The sequence below is a fragment of the Melospiza melodia genome, chromosome 2 (assembly GCF_035770615.1).
Source record: "Melospiza melodia melodia isolate bMelMel2 chromosome 2, bMelMel2.pri, whole genome shotgun sequence".
NCBI classification, from domain to species: domain Eukaryota; kingdom Metazoa; phylum Chordata; class Aves; order Passeriformes; family Passerellidae; genus Melospiza; species Melospiza melodia.
In genome coordinates this window covers 9,072,875-9,090,154 of record NC_086195.1, presented here as the reverse complement: position 1 = coordinate 9,090,154, position 17,280 = coordinate 9,072,875, and the positions used below count along the sequence as shown (strand labels likewise).

Sequence of the window (17,280 nt, the reverse complement as noted above, 5' to 3'; positions counted from 1 at the left end):
AAACTAAAGGGATAAACATCATATTAATTCAAAGTCTCTTTGTAGTGACCTCTCTTCAACATTATCTGAAGATTATGTTCATTACTTATTTTGTAAGGCTCCACTTCAGAGGAGGAATGGAGTGAAAACCCCTCCCAACCCAGGAAGAACCTGGAAAAGAATAAAATATTTGCTGGTGATACTATTCCAGTGTAGTAGGGAGCAGCAGTATGTGGTCTGCACCTTGCCACACATATAACAAGGGTGGATTCACAACCTTCTGAAAATCATTTAAAACACATGCAATATTATGTTTTATACTCATATATAGTTTCCTTGATGCTGTGATGTGATGTGATGGCAAAGATCCCTTTTGGTGCCTTGGACTGCTGAACACTGCCTGTTTCCCCTCTCTACCCACCATTTCCTCCAGTTTGAAGCAAATAACACAGTTTCTATTTTTTTTTTTTTTTACTTTCCTGGGTGTGAGCCAGGTACAAGGGCCATGATTTACTTTCCAGAGGTGCCCTTTCCCTCGGAAGCTGAGGAGCAGCCAGCTTTTGTTGGGAACCCACAGCGGGGATGGAAGCGTGGCAGCTCCTCTGCCCACTGCCATTCCTTCCTGCAGGCACCACGTTGTATATCCCTCACAGGCCTGACCACAGCTTTCAGAAACATCCAATAAATCAACAGTTAAAAGGGAAGAGTAGACATGGGGAGCAGGTGCTTATTATGCGTGCATCTCTGGAGAAGAATAACCCACAGTGTATTTCCATGCCCATTTGAAATGGAATACGACCATGACCCTGCAAGTGGGTCTGCTTGAATTGTTCCTGGCATGATGTTTTACTCCTAATATTTTCATTGTCTGCCTCCATCAGTTTTACCTCCCACTGTAGCATTAATTTTGTATGTGAATATGGAGGCTGTGCTTTAAATAATACAGCATATGCTTTTTATTTGCCATGTAGAATAATATTTTTTTGGCTGATTTATGTTCCACCTGGACAAAATTATTTTTTATGAAGGGTTTATTTCATTTGTTCCCACATTCCCAAATAAGAGGGGGGAGGGGGAGGGAAGGAAGAGAAATCTTGTAAACCACCAATAATGATGGACACAAAAATCTGCTTTGAAATACAAATTTACTGCAAAAACAGATTCTCTCCAGCCATGTAAATGAAAAAATGCTGTTGTAATAATTTTAAGGCTGCAAATGCCTGTTACTAGTGGAGAGAGTAACCTTCAGTCTCTTGTGTCATCCCTTACACAATGCTGGGAGAATGGGGAAATTCACTGACAGCTATAAGCTATTCCAGTAGAACAAAATTGTACATATGGCTACAGCATGGATTTAATTTAGCTCTTTTCAGAACTTCATCAAAGCCAAGACAAAACCCTGTGGTCTTTCAGTTCAGAGATTTGCCCCAGAACTTCATAGGCTAAGCTGCCAAATCTACCTTATTTCCAGTTTTCACAAGGACTGTGGAAAAACATGTTACTTGCCATTGAAACAAATTCATTTCAAACAGATAATCTGAGTTTCAATTAAAAAATAATACACGATGTACCTTGTGTTTTACAACCCTGAAAAACTGGCAGTATTTTTATGTTAATCTATCACCTACAGAAATATGCACTGTGAATAGATATATTAAAAAAAAAAAGTTATATGCAGTCCCTAGCACAACTTTGTTCTGATTTTGACTTCCAGCTTTTGGTGCTTTTTGTAGAGCAACTAAATATTAATCTTACAAATTCATAATAGCCATAGCATTCGGGGAGCTCTGGTACTATTTTTGGTTGTAATAGTCCTCTTTAACCACACAGCATCCTCCAGCCAAAACCACACTATAATAGGAGTGCTTATAATAAGGACACACAACGCCTCCATGTCAGCTCTGAACTACAGAGCCAGGAAAAGTAGGATATTCTTTCAGAGCAGCTTCTCTCTCAATACTGAATGTGAGATGAAGAGATAGGACTTTCACAGGAAAATTCTGCTGCTTCTATCCCACCCTCTAAGTCCCCATCAGAAATCCAAGCTGATATCCTCCCCCTGGCATTTTTGGGCACAAGCAGATTTGTCCCTAGGCAGGGCCCCTCCTCTCCACACAGAGCTCTCCTCTCTCGCCAGCTGGGGTCCATGTACAAATCACAAATGGGACAGGACTGCTGTGGAACTGCCTTGAGCTGTTTTATTTTCCAGCATCAGTCTCATTGCATGGTTATGACAATGGTGCCAGCAGCTCACATCCCTGGCAGCAGACAAAGAACTTAATGTTACAACTCACTTTATAAGTTTTTTGACCAATCACACAAAGCAAAAGCACATTGACAGCAGCTCTATCCAAGCACTATAAGCACACATACCTTTGGTTAAAACAATGTTTGCTTATTTTGAATCAAATACCTGCTTGTGAGCCTTAAAACACAATGCACAGAGCTCCATTATTAAGCTTCAAACTTCCTAATATCTCGCTACATAAACTTTTCTGTAGCTTAAGGAGTTATTCTAGACAAGCATTAATACACAGACCATTGTTCTATTTGTCCTTGCTTTTCTACTTTTTAAATAATTTTTCTGCTGCCCTATCTCATGGCTGCTGCTTAGCTCCAATCACAGTTCTACTGTCTCTGGTGCCTGCTTTTTGCAGCTTTCCCAAAACCCTCTGATTTTGTGCATTCCCACATCCTCCAGCCCCTCATCCTGCCCCATCCCCAATTCTGGCTCCAGCAGAAAGCTCCAGTGACAGTGGCCACCTTTGTTCTGCTCCTTCTGGTGAAGAATCCATGCAGCAACCCAGGCGCTGGATATCAGTGTCTGCTTTACAACCAGGAATTCCCATTTATAGGACTGAATGAACACGTATTGTAGTTGTTTCACCACCTGGGCAGCTCTGGGCCTTGCAAACAAAACCAGAGCTGCGGTTTTTGCTCCATCCCGGCGGGATGAAGGGGCAGCTCCTGCGGGAGCGGGCGGGAAGGGGCGGCAGTCTCGGCAAAGCGCAGTAGATGGAGCCGGAGAGGCGCGGCAGAGCCCGAGCATCACCTGAGGATACCTGCGAGATTTCCCCCTCCGCTAAAGCGGGTTGGAAAATGTGCAATTTAGATTTATCAGCTCAGGAGGGAGATTCAGATAAAAACAGTTGAGCTGGAGAGATTATTAAATGCAGAGCGCCGTGCTGAGACGACGCTCACCTTACTGATGAAGGGGAAACAGGGCACCGGCACCCCCTCCGCTGCACCCAGGCGGTCACATAGGAGGGAAGGAGGGGGAACATCGCCAACAGAGACCTTCCTCCACCCAGGAACATCTTCTGAGACCTTGAGGTGGCACCCTTGGGATGCAGCAGGAATGGTGCGGGTTTGGGTCACAGTGGGAAGCACAGCCAGGCACCCTTAGGATGCAGCAGAAATGGTGTGTGTTTGGGTCAGAGTGGGAAGCACAGATGGGCATTTCCTGCTGTCAGCCCCTGCGAATCAGCCCGGTAATGTCACACAAAGGTGGTCTGGTGTATTTAATTTTATCAGGCAGAAGAACTCTGATATATGCTGCGCTCAGTTCAGCACTCCTGTGCAGATTTACTCGGCGCTTTAGCATGCGTGCTGCCTCACTGACAGAGATTAAAGGCTCTCCTCAGAGCCCCAGGTATTACGCTCAAACGTATAAATCAGGGCTTAATATATAATATTTGTCCATAAAAATATATCACAGCGGCATTCGTTTGACTATCTGCATATTAAATACCATTACAGAAAAGTCCTGAGCTTATTGAGGATTACTTTGCTACACCACTAAAGTCTTCTGCCATCCTAAAAAGGTTCCTTTCCTGCCAGGGCATGGCCGAGAGGCAAAGAGGAAGGGGCAGATGTTGCTGTCACTGTTCATGACCCCAGGCACGCAGAGCTGTGCCAGGAACATCTCCCAGGCAGGCCCTGGGCTCTGGCTCGCCGGCACTGGGCAGGCAGGGCAGGGATCACGGTGGAGATGACACGGCAAACCTCTAAAGGAGAAAATTGCATGATGTATCAGCACTCAGGAGCACCCACCAGAGAGCTGTTTAGAGTGAGATTACAGTCTCACAGGAGACTCTCATGCCTCTTGGTCACAGGGTTACTAAGATGATGCAGTTGCAACTTGTATGCGGGTGGTAGGAGGGATTTAAGCAGCGGCCAGAAAGAAAAGCTGGATCAAACCTCCACAAACCATGCTCAGATTAACCCAGATTCCTGAGTCCCCAGCTTTGAGGGACTTGAAATCAGCCAAATTGGATCCTTTCTCTTGAACAGAAAACAAAAGCTGTGAGGGAGATGTTAAAGTTTATACTTAGGCCACAAGTTTATGAGCAGCATTTTAGAATGAACAGAAGCAAAGCTCCCCAAATTAGGAGTTTGTGCAGTGCAGAGGTCTCGATCCTGCTCATGCCACTTCCATATCAGCACAACTATACAGATTTCCCTGCATTTGCTGCTGACTTACAGAGACGCAAGGGAGGAAAAAATCAGACCCAGTTGCAATCTTCTCCCCTTCATCCTCTTCATATTCAAGCTCTTTTTTTTTTCCCTTCTAAATTCCTATTATTAACACAGGAGAAAAAAAAAAAAAAAAGAATCCCTGGGATCCCTGGTGCATCCTTGGAGTGGCTGCAGCCTCATCATGGATGACTAGACAACCGCCACTGTGCCACATAATGAGGAGCACACATGCTGCACCGGGAGATACTAATGAGGGAGCTACAGCCCCCTTAGCCCTCTCCAGTAAATCCGTGTCTGCAAGCCATGTTTTATTTATCAGGCTTATTATGGCAGCACTAAGGAGCCATTTGAAAAGGGCTGCTGCTGTCCTGGGCACTGCACACTGCAGTGCCTGCTCAGACCAGCTTCCAGGAAGATGGATGGGGCTGGCAAGAGACAGGGGAGAGGGATGCTATGCACACACCAGGCAAACAGTCTGTGGCAGCATTTATCCTTTAAGGAGGGAGAGGATTCAGCCTGTTTCGACCTCACAGCTCTAGCTAGATGATCCCAGGCCCTGAAAATCCAGAGTAACTGACAAACAGATTGAAGCTGTGTATGTAATGATTTCCAGGAAAGCTGAGGAAGCAAGGATTTGACAGACCTGGAGAGATCCGGGTGCAAACTGCAGCCAGGCAACTCAGAGGGGCTTTGCAGGAGCTGAGCTGCCTGAGACAGCTGCCCTCCCTGTCCAGCACTGCTCCCTGATCCCTCTGCCAGCAGATCTCCTGCTGGATCCCACACTTTTCACTGTGCACTGCTGCTCTATGCCAGGATGTGAGGACACAGAGCTCCAGTGTGTGGTCTCGTGCAAAGTGCCAGAGGGAAAGCGGATTTACCATCACTGTTGCCTCCTCCAAACATCCTCCTGACCCCTCTGCACAACATCACAGAGGCTTCTGTGCACTTTGGAGAATCACTCCACTCACAGAGGATCAACAGAAAGAGGAGTAAAAGGCAGCTAAGTGAAAGATAGGAGAGAGATGAGCAAATCTTTGCAAAACTTACACTGCAGGTCTCAGCAGGGCTCAGACAAATTGGTCTGCATTCCTTTAATATATTAGATTTCTACTTACCCTGTTCATTAGCATGTTAAGCTACAAGGGCTGATTATATGAACCTCATGGAGAGGCATCAATTAAGATGATAAATTTACATCCATTCCTTCTGGATGAGAAATGACGGGTTTCCCCAGTTCAGTGTTCGGTACAACTGGACTTGCTTCCACAAAGAGAAAGAAGTGTTAAATGTGTGTATCTGTACTGCTCCCCAAAATGATGGGAGCAGCTCACAAGTTTGAGCAAAAATGTATGTCAAATAGGAATAGAAGGACACGACTCTCAGTTTCCAAGGCTGAACTCTAATCTGCCATGTCACATTGACAACAGATTATGAGAGGAAATGAAATTCCCAAGAGATGTTGCCCTTACAATGTTGGCCCAAATGGCACTCCCAGGCTGAAGAATGCAACACTAAATGTTTGTACATATTTATCACTTCTTGCCCACGCAAGATCTCATCTCATTTTGCAAACACTGTGCAGCAGAACAACTTCATAGCCACCAAAGTGTAGGCATTTCTGGTCTGCAGCGTGCCAGGGGCACCTCTCCTGTGCCAGCACGCGTCTTGGGAGAGCTGTGAACAAAGAGGGTTTGTTATCCTGTTGCCACTGAGCAGAGAAATTAGATAGGCCTTGCAAATGGTATGAAAACCCACTCAAGCTGACAGAATCATCTGTCTTAACTTGAAAAACACTGCACAGCTGCTAATGCTGCCAGAGGAGACAGGCCAGTAGCAGCTCTGCTCCTATAGCCAACCTTTGTGGCACTAACCTCAGTGTTCCTGGGGCTAAAGAGAGGTTTACAGCTAAGTCACACAGTTAATGCCATTCATGGCTCACTAACAGGAACAGCTAAAGAGTAACAGCCATAGCTCATCCCTCATCTTCTTCAGCAAGAAGAAAGAAAGAAGGCTCTGGTCCAGAAAGAGCTGAACACCACCAGCCCTCATTAATTTCAGGGAAAATTGAAGGTTTTTAGCTAAAATAGTAACTTTTATGTGACTCCTGCTTTCCTGAATAGCAGAACCAAGTTTATTGGAGCAGAAAGGTGTCTCACCTCACACTGCTGGGCTTGTACATCAGGAGTGCTCCACCCAGCTGAGGTGCTGGATAAAGACTACTGGTGCATGCTGCCTTATCCAGGACCACGCTGGGCAAAGGTGCACATTTACACTTTCTTGAACTGCCAGATAGCAAACATGCAAACTTCCTCATTGCCCAGGGCACGATAAGGGCTTTCCATCTGATTCCCCTTCCAGGGTCTGCATGGCCACGATAACCAGAACATTCTGAACAGGACACATTTCAAACAAATGCCACTTGCATACAAAATTTTTTGCCTTAAATGGGATCATCTTTTCCTCAAGAGGAGTGGAAAAAGTGCCATTTCTTTTCCTCTCATGTGCACAGCCATGTCAATTACATACCACTGGAGTAAGGAATATGTGCTCCTTTAGTTTGTTTGAACCAAAGAGCAATCAAACCTACCCAGCGTTGTGTTCATAATGCAGATTATGTGCCAGAGACATTTATGTCACATATCAAAATCAATCAGAACATAAGGAAAGTATAAAAAAAATTCCTTTATGCTGTTAAGTTTGACTTAAGTATGATCTGTCTCAGCCTAATGGGTGAGGCACATGCCTCACTAAAATAAGGAAATATTTACAGTTGAAAGCAGAATGTGTGGCTATACCTCTTGGGAAACAAATTTCCTGCTCAGGCCCTAATTCATAAAATACCATCACACTGAAGACTCACATACTACCTCCTTTTGCAGCTCCAAGCTGGGTTGTTTCTGCCAATTCTTCCTCCTCCCCAGCCAGTATGTCGTAACCTCAGGTAAAGACTTCAGTTTTAATTTCTTCAAATGTTTAATTGTTTTAATTTAGAAAGTTGGACAATAAACCAATTCCCCTCGTTTCCAAAGATTTATTGCTTTTTCCAATGTATTGAACGTTCAGTGCAGGCTGCATTTCAATTAAAGGCAGCAAAACTGTTAATGGTCTATTAACGACACACTGCATCTATATAAAGATGCAAATATAAGTCGCGGCCAATTTTCTGGCCCGGTGAGATAAATTCTTCTTTTCCCCGTAGTGAATTATCTGCGAACAACTCATAATTTTATACCAGCCCGTATCGCTGGCTACTGCTTCACTGTGAGTATCTGCAGCGCACGAGCTGCCCGCGGTCCAACCCCGGGTTTGCTACCCAGGGAAGCGGCCTCCTGCCTTGGGGACGGGGGTTCCTGGGGCTGTGGGGAGCAGAGCGGGCAGGGCAGGGTGCCGGGCCCCTCTCAGGCCGGGCCGTCCATCCCCGCTGGATGCGGGAGGGGCGGCCCCGGCCCGCCCGGCGATGCTCCCGCCGCTACCATGGCAACCGCCCCCCGCCCCACGTGACCGGCGGCAGCGCTCGCGGCCAACCCGCCTGTTACCAGGGCGGGGGCGTTGAGGGGGGGCGCTCTTGTTTCTGATTGGCTGCTGGCGGGGCTCGCTGATTGGCGGGGAAAGGACGGCGGCGCGCCGATTGGCTGGGCCCGGAGGTGAGGCTGTGGGGTGATGCCGGCCGCCCCGCGCAGCGCCGGGACACAGACAAAGGCTGCCCAAAGGCTGCCCGGAGGCTGCCCGGGCTCCCCCCGCCGCTCCCGGGCTGGCGCGGCGCGGGGTGGCCGCGGGGAAGCCGCGGCTCCTGGCGCGCTGCTGGGGGGGGGGTGGCAAAGCGAGCCTGGCCGAGCTCACACAGCCCCCGCGTCCTCCCCGCCCGGCCGCCCGCTCCGACTGGCGCTGGGACACGCGGCGCGCCGAGGGGCGGAGCCGCTGTCACGCTCGCCGCGCGCCCGGCAGCCAATGGGCGGGCCGGGAGAACGCGGGCAGCACGCGGGGCCCGCGTGTCCCGCGGCACGGGCTGTCAATCACCCGGCAGCCGTTCGCCCCGCCCCGGCCCCGCCCGGCGGAGGCAGCGCGGGCCCTCAGCGCCGCTCGGGCACGGTGCTCCTGCTGCGAGCCGGGCCCGCCGCGGCACCGGCGCTGCCTTGTCCCAGGGTTAGGATGTGAGGGAGTCGCCGCCGCTCTGGAACGGCTCCCCTGCGGCCTCAGCCCCGCAGTTTCCGCCGCCAGCACCAAGCCCGCGCGGCCCGGCCCTCTCGGGATGCCCGCGGTGCGGGCTCTGCTCCCGGCGCCCTCCCCCGGTGGGGGGAGAGAGGCGGAGCCGCCGTGGCCGCCGCCCGCCGCCTTTATCTGTCGTGGCGGCACGGGGGGTGGCACTGGGGAACACCTTGTTGTAAGATACGCGCTATAAATACGGCGCCGGGGATGGGAGTGCGGCCACGGGCAGCGGGGAACAGCTTCGAACTACGGTGGGTCCCTTCCCCGCGGCACGGCGGCCGGGGACCGCTCCAATTGTAATTACCGGTGGGGCTGCCATCCCCTCGGCCACCCCCGCGCCCGGTTCCCGGGAGGAGTCGCGGGGAAGTTCAGCGTTTTGGCCGGTTTTGTACGGAGGGCAGCGGCGGCAGCGAGCCCCGGCGGCTGCGGCAGGGCAGGCGGAGGAGCGGAGGGTGAGAGAAGGGACGGGGAGGGCAAGGCTGGAGGAAGGACGCGGGGCCGCGGATAAAGGCGGCGGGGGAGGAGAAGGAGCTGGCGGGAGGGGACGGGAGGACGGGAAGGCGGGCTGGGGGAGGGAGGAGAGAGACGGAGAGCAGCCTCTAACCCCGGCGCCACCGCCTCCCAGCAGGGCTCTGATCGCCAGCAGCCGCCGAGCGCAGCCCGGCACGGAGGGCGGCCGGTGCCGCTAGCGCGGAGGAGGAGGAGGAGGAGGTCGCCGCCGGAGGAGCCCCGCGGTCTGGTCCGCTCCGAGCCGCGTCGCTGAGCACGCCTGCCCGGCCGCCAGCATGATGCAGATCTGCGACTCGTACAGCCAGAAGTACTCCCTCTTCAACGCCATGAACCGCTTCATCGGCGCCGTCAACAACATGGACCAGACGGTGATGGTGCCCAGCCTGCTGCGCGACGTGCCGCTGCTGCTGGAGGAGCTGGACGCGGCGGGCGCCGTGTGCCCGCCCCGGGATGCTGCCCTGCCGCCCGGCGACCCCGGCGCCTACTTCTCCCGCAGGGACATGTACAGCCACTACATGCTGCTCAAGTCCATCCGCAACGACATCGAGTGGGGCGTGGTGCAGCCGCCCGCGGGCGAGGAGGCCGCCCGCAAGAAGGACAAGCTGGGCGGCGGGCCCGCCGAGGAGGGCGAGGGGGAGGAGGACCTGGAGCAGCAGTTCCATTACCATCTCAGCGGACTGCACTCGGTGCTCTCCAAGCTCACCCGCAAGGCCAACGTGCTCACCAACAGATACAAGCAGGAGATCGGCGTCAGCAGCTGGGGGCACTGAGCGCCGGGGGCAGCGGGGAAGGGGCTCCGAGCCGGCGGGAGCGGCGCGTCCCCGCCCGGCGCCGCCGCCGCTGCGGTGGCCGAGGGCAGCGCCCCGGGCCCGGGCTTCCCTGCGCGCTCCCGAGACTGCAGCAGGTTTTCTACCAACGCACAAGAGAGAGAAAGAAATGTAAATTAATCACTACTAGTTTATTAATTATTTTGACCCCCCTCCGTGTTTTTTTCGTTGTACGGTCCGGGGCGAGCAGTCGCTGTGCGCGCCCCGGCAGGGAGGCTGAACCCGTGTGCGTACGAGGTGGTGGAGATGCTGGCCGATAAGGAGGCTCCACTCAAGCCGATGAACGTAACGAAACTGGCACAAAATTGCTTCTGTCACCTCGGAGGGAACCCAGAGAGCTAAGGAACGTCCCTCTGTTGTGGGAGAGATGGCGGGTCCTGTGGTTGTACATGTACTGGAGTTTATTTAAAACTTTTTTACTCAGATGTAGAGTATATTCTAAAATAAATGCAAATGTATTAACGAAGAGTGACCTAAACTTTTGGTATGATTTATCTTTCTTTAATTAAATGATATTTTTAACATCTGGAATTCTTCTGTTTTTCTTCTATGTCGCATTCAGAGTTGCCTTACTAGATACAGAAATCTGTAAGCAAGAAGAGGGGGTTTTGTGCCTTTGTTTTCTTTCCATCAAAGCAATTAGGCAGCGATGGTAACTTGGCGTATCTAAAATGTTTGAATCACCATATTAAACTTAACCATACATGGCCTGAATTTTAGTAAGCTGTTCCCAGCTGCACAGTGCAGTTGCTCTGTGTGAGTGTTGGATTGAAGGTCAGTGGCTCTTTAACAAAATCTGAGAAGATCGAGTCATGGTTACTCTGCAGGCAGCGATTCATGGCAGTTGGAGCAAAGCCTAGCAATGACTCTTGCTTTTTTTCGGGAAGTATCTTAATGTACTGTGGGGAGCTCTTTTCTCTCCCTCCAATAGGTCTGGCAGACTTGCCTCCCCAGTCTCTCTGCATTTCTTTCCTCTAATCCTGCTTGGATACCAGGAGTTAATCGGTTTTATGTTATCCAGATTGTATTGATTTCTTTCTCTCTAGATGTTTTTTTTTCATTTTGTCAAGTAAAGTACCTCAGAATTGGGTGTCCGTATTGTGTTAGAACATTAAGTTCTGATATTAAAGTGCACTTGCTGGTTGTGATCCAAAATATAACAGAGAATAAATGTTTAATAAATATGTAAGTCCTTACATGTAAATTTTCATCTCAGGCACTGAAATGCCAAGTTTGTAGACATACTGAGATTTCACTTTGTATTACTGTCATCAAATTTAGGCCTTGTTTGGTAGTGTTGGTTTGGGGTTTTTCTTCTAAAAATAGAATAATTTTTCTCTCAACTTCAAGGACATTTTTGTTTAAATTCAGATACTCCCTAGCACTTTATTTTTCAGCCCAACTGTTAGGATGTTGTAGTAAAACATGAGCACTCCAGACATGGTACTAGTTGGCAGATGTTTGTGTAAGTTAAAACACTTGGCCTAAATCTATGTTTAAAAATATATCTTTTGGAAAGTTTTTCCTTTCTGGGGTAAAGAACAGCTTTGTAAGGCTGGATAATTTTTAGTTTGGCGATGCTTGTTCTTTTTGTAATGTTTTCAATTCCTCTTGGGAAGGTGCCAGGAAAAAAGTCAGGAACAAGGCGAGGGATTACCCTGGTTTCCTAACATGTCAGCTTGCCAGTCTTTGTGCAGTGGAACTAATGCAGTGTGAAAGGTGCAGGGCCCTGTGCTGGATGCTGAAGTTGTGTTCTGGAGACGAGGGGGAGAGGGAGAACCTGTTCTGCTGTGTGGCTCCCTTCTGCACCAGCTGGAAACCACATTACAGCTCCTGCTGGGGAGCACCTCGAAACCCCAGACAAAAGCAGCTCATGCAGTTTCACCCTTTTGATCTCCCACAACTTCTCCTGGTGTGGGTTTAGACAATACTGTTTAAATGTTGCACAAGAGACAATGTGATGCTGATTTAGACTATGAGTAATGTCAGAAAAACAGTGTTACATTAGCACAGCGCAGCCATGAGTATGGCATCCATTCCCTTTGCATTCTAAAAACAGAGCACAAGAGAAAAGTTTCGGTGGAAGAGGAGCTGAAATCTTGTGCTATGGGGCAGCAGAAGTGGCATTTCCTTACAGGTTAAACTTAGGGTAAGAGGAGGAGGAGGAGGATTGTGTGACTCAAGGGTTTGCCTTGCTGTGTCTGTGACTAAGCTGCAGTTGCTGGAGTGCACGTGGCTCCCATGTGGGCCCGGCAGCCCTGCTAATCCCGAACCTGCTGAGAGCCACACCAGCCTCCCACCTGGGAGCTGCTCCAGAGCTTCCCCTTCTCAAGGTCATGGGAGAGCATTGAGGCTCTTGGGATCAAGAAAGTGATAGCTTAATGCAGGGGGAAGACAGCAACAGATAAAACCAGGGATGACTTTGCTGCTGGCTGTTGTGTAGAACAAACTTGGCCTAAAAGGTGGGGTGGTCAGGCAATTATGTAAATGCTGACTCCTGGCATTGCAGTAAGCAAAGATGAGATTGCAGAGTCTTAATGCAGATTTTGTATGTTAGATGCTGAATTGGGAAAATATTCCATCAGCAGCACTATCTAAAACAATTAGGTTTATTATTAAGGAGTTATGTTTCTTTTTAAAGGACCAGATCACTTTAAGTCTCCCAGTTGTTTAGAGTTCAGCAAACCTTTAGGCTGCTCTGATAAAGTTATTCTGGTACTTGTGTAATGACAAATTACATCACTCTAATGTAAAAAGTATCTTTATGATCTCAAATACTTTGGGAACTGACTTAATTTCTTAGCCACACACAGGCAAAAAGACAACTTGCCAAACTACCCCGGCAATGCTCAAAACATGGGATATGCACTGTGAGAAGCAGTTGTCATTTTTAGCTCACTTAAGTGAAACAGACTCCATACAGAGTAAGGCAGACATTAGAAGAGCAGTAAATAATGAGATTCAGAGCTGTTTGCACTAACAAATTGATTACAGCAGAAGTTATCTCACAGCCAAGGAGCCTCAAGGACACTGCTCATGGCATGCACTGGTTTATATATAAAAGTGCAGTATCTGTTATTACAGCTCATGAGTAATCTCTTGTTTCTGTGTATACAAAAGAAGGACAAATGAGGGAAAAAGCCATGCTTTTCTCTCTCCATAAAAATAAAGGGATGGGTGTGAGTTTCATGGGAAGAACAAGAATCATGGGCTGGTCAGTGCTTGATGGAAGCAGATTAAGCTGAGTCAGGCTAGGCTGTCACCTTCCTACTTTCCCTCTGAAAGCTCTTCCTTGCAGAGGGCTCTAACTAGATCAAGATATTCGTGTTTTGTGGTTTGTTTCCTCCCCCCCTGCACAGGCTCTTGCACCAAGACAACATGAGTCATCAGCAGACTGGCTTTGCTGAAAGATGCACTGATGTTAGTGGTCAGAGGGAAGGTTGTGTTAGGATCTTATTATCATGTACTTAAGCTCTGCACCCTGTTTTACCAGGAAACAAAACAAAACAAACAAAAAAAAAAAAAAAAAAAAAAAAAGAAAGAAATAGAAAGCATCTCCTTTCTGTGCCTTTGGATTTGGTACAGAGCTAATCTCTCTGCAGAAAAGTCTGCAGCAATTTTCCCTCACTGACTTCTTTCCCTGAAGTCTTGAGTATGGGAGGGGATTGAGTGGAGGTATTGCTTTTATTATTCATACCTTTAAACTGTTAATGTTTTTATTATTTGTATATAGGTAACATAGTTACCTATGTACTAGGTACCTATGGTTAGGTACCATATTCCGAAGAGCTCAATGATCATAAAAACAGAATTGCATAGAAAGAGATGTAGTTCCAACCCCCTTGCCATGGGCAGAGACACCTTTGCCAGCTCAGGTTGCTCAACACCCATCCGCTCTGGCCCTGAGCACTTCCAGGGATGAGACATCCCAGCTTCTCTGGGCAACCTCTGCCAGTGCCTTGCCATGCTCACAGTAACAACATTTCTTCCTAATATCTAACCCAAACCTATTTTCTTTCAGTTTGAACCCATTTCCCCCTGTCCTATCTGTACATGCCCGTGTCGAAAGTCCCTCTCCAGCTTTCTTGTAGCCCCCTTTAGGTTCCAAAAGGCTGCTCTAAGGTCACCCTGGAGCCTTCCCTTCTGCAGGCTGAACCATCCCAATCCTCTCAGCCTGTCTTTTTAGGAGAGGTGCTCCAGCCCCTCTGATTATCTTTGTGGTCTCCTCTGCACTCACTGCAGCAGTTCCATGTCCTTCCTGTGCTGTGCATCCCAGAGTGGATGCAGCACTGCAGGTGGGGTCTCATGAGAGCAGAGGGGCAGAATCCCCTCCCATGACCTGCACCTTGGGGTGCAGCCAGGACACATTTGGCTTTCTGGGCTGTGAGCACAAATTGCTGGATCATGTCAAGCTTTTCATCAAACAACATCCTCAAGCTGTTTTCCTCAGGGCTGCTCTAAACCCATTCTCCATGCAGCCTGTGTCTGTCTGTCTGTCTGTGCTTGGGATTGCCCTGACACACATGCAGCACCTTGTGCTTGACCTTGTTGAAATTCACAGGGTTCACACCTCTCAATCTGTCCAGGTCCCTGTGCATGGCATCCCTTCCCTCCAGCATGGGGGCCACAGCACACAGCCTGAGAGTGCCCCAGTGCCACTGTCCCTGTCACCAACAAGGATTTTAAACAGTGCTGTCCCAACACTGACACCTCAGGAGCACCTTTGGTCACTGCTCTGCACTTGACCACAACTCTATGGGTGTAATTCCTTATCCATGGAGTTCCCACCCATCAAATCCATGTCTCTCCAGTTTAGAGACAAGGATATTGTGTGGGACAGTGTCAAATGCTTTGCACAATTTCCTGCACACAACATCAGTTGCTTCCAAAGATCTTAAGTGATAGTACACACAGGAGAAATAGAAGGGCACAATGGGTTGTAACCTGCCACAAAATCTGAGGGAAGTGCAATCAAGGTGAGCATTGCAACAGCATCTCCAGCTTTGCATGCATTTTTCTGTCATTTGTCATTGTCACCCCTAAACAAGCAGAAATACCTGAATGTGTTAATTCTAATGTTGCAATTCTTTTTTTTTTTTCCAGACCACAGACTTGCATGACAAGTTTAGGTCAAAATTAGTTTTAAGGAATGAAGCTATAAATGCCCTTCCAAAAGGAAATCTGTAAATAGGAGTGCAGTAATTGTATATCTTTTTGTTGGTAGCCAACTGCCAGAATGAGCGCTGTTTGTAAGGAGTAACATTCCTTCCCTGTTCAAAGATCCTTATTTGACCCAGAGTGATGAATGAGGAAAGCACCTTCCAGTTCTTGTGCTTTTGAATTTTGTCCTGGAGGAATGGCACAGTAGAAGCTTAGAGAACTTACAGAGAAAGCAGGTGCCTCTGTGTTAAATCACAAAACAGTGAATAAGCTTGTCCCATATTTGTAAGGTCTGCCATAGTATCAGTTGTATCTTTTTATCCTGTATATCTACATACATCTGATTCTAAAATGATTCTGTCTTTCTGTTCTGGCCTGTTAAATCTTAGCAACTTTGGGGTACAAACAGCAGGGCCAATATCCCACAGGCCCAGACACTTTAGACACTTTAGCTGAGCCTTTTTAACTGCATCTCACCTCCCCATTGTATTTGAACTGAGAAGATGGGCAGAATGCCTAAAGCCATGACTCAGGGTACAGCACAGGAGCATGGCAGCCCCTTGCTCTGGGATTGGTTTCTGGTTGCTGGTTTATGTGCTGGAGCAGGCAGACAGATGCAAGGTGAATCATTCCTTCAGGGATTTACTGCAGGTTGTACAATGTTTGGAAGGGAGAATGGCAGTGGGGAGTTTTGTCACCCTGTAACCAAGGTATGTCCTTTCCAATTCCTTTTCCCCTCTCTCTGAGAATTTTCCTCTCTGAAATTTGTGATAAACCAAGATTGTTTTGTCACCCAGACAGCTCTCAGTTTTGAACTGAACTGCAATTACTAATGACAGGAGTATTAAGTGATTTCATGATATTTTATTGTCTGAATTGTATAATTAAACCTGGCTTCTTTTATTAACATGCTACTTTTCATGCGGAGGCACTTTTCTTTTTAAAATGTTTCAGTAGTGATGGCTGATCACCAATCCATACTTTGAGAAATATCAGTGTCTAAATAGCTCTTTTGAAAGCAGAGCCCACAATGTAGAAAGCTGGTTTCTATTGCTGATGTGTGCAGTGCTCATCTTTTGACGTGCCCTAATAATTGCCATTCCTATTAACTGTAGCATCACACACTGAGAGAAAAACACAGCCTGTAGCGAGCCTGAGCAGAGATAAGGATAAGCAGGGGAGCTGGCACATCATGGCCTTGGCATTTCTGACACTGACTTTTGTGTTCAAGTAGTTCAGTGTAAAGCAAAAAAAAAAAAAAAAAAAAAAAAGAAAGCCTCATTTAAAGAAGTTGAGAAGTGTGGTTATAATGAAACAGGCAGTAGGTTTCTTTCAGTTTTCATTGGTATTGGTATATGGTATTTTCCAAAGACTAAAATAATTCCTCATCCAGGTGAATAAAGTCATGAAAGCCTTCATTTCAACAACCAAATACAATCACTATTTTTGAAGGTCTTTTTATTTTAAGACCCAGCAGTGACTATTTCTTGACTGGTTTAATCTCAGGCAGTGCCAAGAGGGCTGGTCCTGTTCCATCCCCTGACTCCCATCCCAGCCCTGTCAACCCTCCAGTTCTGCTGGCTCATGCAGGACTGGAGTTACCAGACTCAGGGAGCTGATCCAGATCAAAATGAGTGGAGGAGAAGAGCTTTCAGCGGTACTAATTCCCTCATTGAGCAGAAGGTGTAGCTGCATTAGCTGCGGGCTGCTGTGCAGGGAGGTTGGGAACACGCTGCCAGAAGGCAGAGTCAGACCTCCCCTCTTGGCAGCCACTTCCAAGTAGATTGGATTAAGCGTGTTGTGAAAGTGTCATCTGAGTGCCATCTTCCAAAGAGGTTTGAATGCTGATGAGTTTCAGTATCACTGAAACTGGCGGCTGCTCGGGGCTGAGATCCGGGCAGGACGAGCACGGATGTGCCACCCCTGCCAGGGGCTGGCCCCTGCTCCAGAGCCTGCGGTGCCTAAGGAGGCAGAGCCGGCTCCTCATCTGCCTTCCTGAGCTGGGACACTCTGCAGGGCGGCACCAACCCCTGGGGACAGGCACTGAGGAGGCTGAGGTCACGCCTCATCCCTTTGGGGACAGGCACTGAGGAGGCTGAGGTCACACCTCATCCCTCGG

General features: G+C 48.5%; 1 protein-coding gene across 2 annotated transcripts; it reads left to right on the top strand.

Annotated features, from left to right (window-relative positions):
• The first annotated feature begins 8,753 nt into the window (after window positions 1-8,753).
• On the top strand, window positions 8,754-10,532 carry MID1IP1 (MID1 interacting protein 1). 2 transcript variants are annotated; one of them, XM_063181982.1, is made up of 2 exons: window positions 8,754-8,915; window positions 9,293-10,532. In XM_063181982.1, exon 2 carries the CDS (start codon window positions 9,450-9,452, stop codon window positions 9,942-9,944), a length of 495 nt encoding a protein of 164 aa, XP_063038052.1. In that variant the 5' UTR covers window positions 8,754-8,915; window positions 9,293-9,449; the 3' UTR covers window positions 9,945-10,532. The 2 variants fall into 2 exon arrangements, with proteins under 2 accessions (XP_063038052.1, XP_063038047.1); XM_063181977.1 differs by having other exon boundaries at window positions 8,754-9,116.
• The last annotated feature ends 6,748 nt before the right edge of the window (window positions 10,533-17,280 follow it).

Coding starts and splice junctions, on each gene's coding strand:
- MID1IP1 (XM_063181982.1), top strand. CDS start 9,450: ATGATGCAGATCTGCGACTCGTACAGCCAGAAGTACTCCCTCTTCAAC.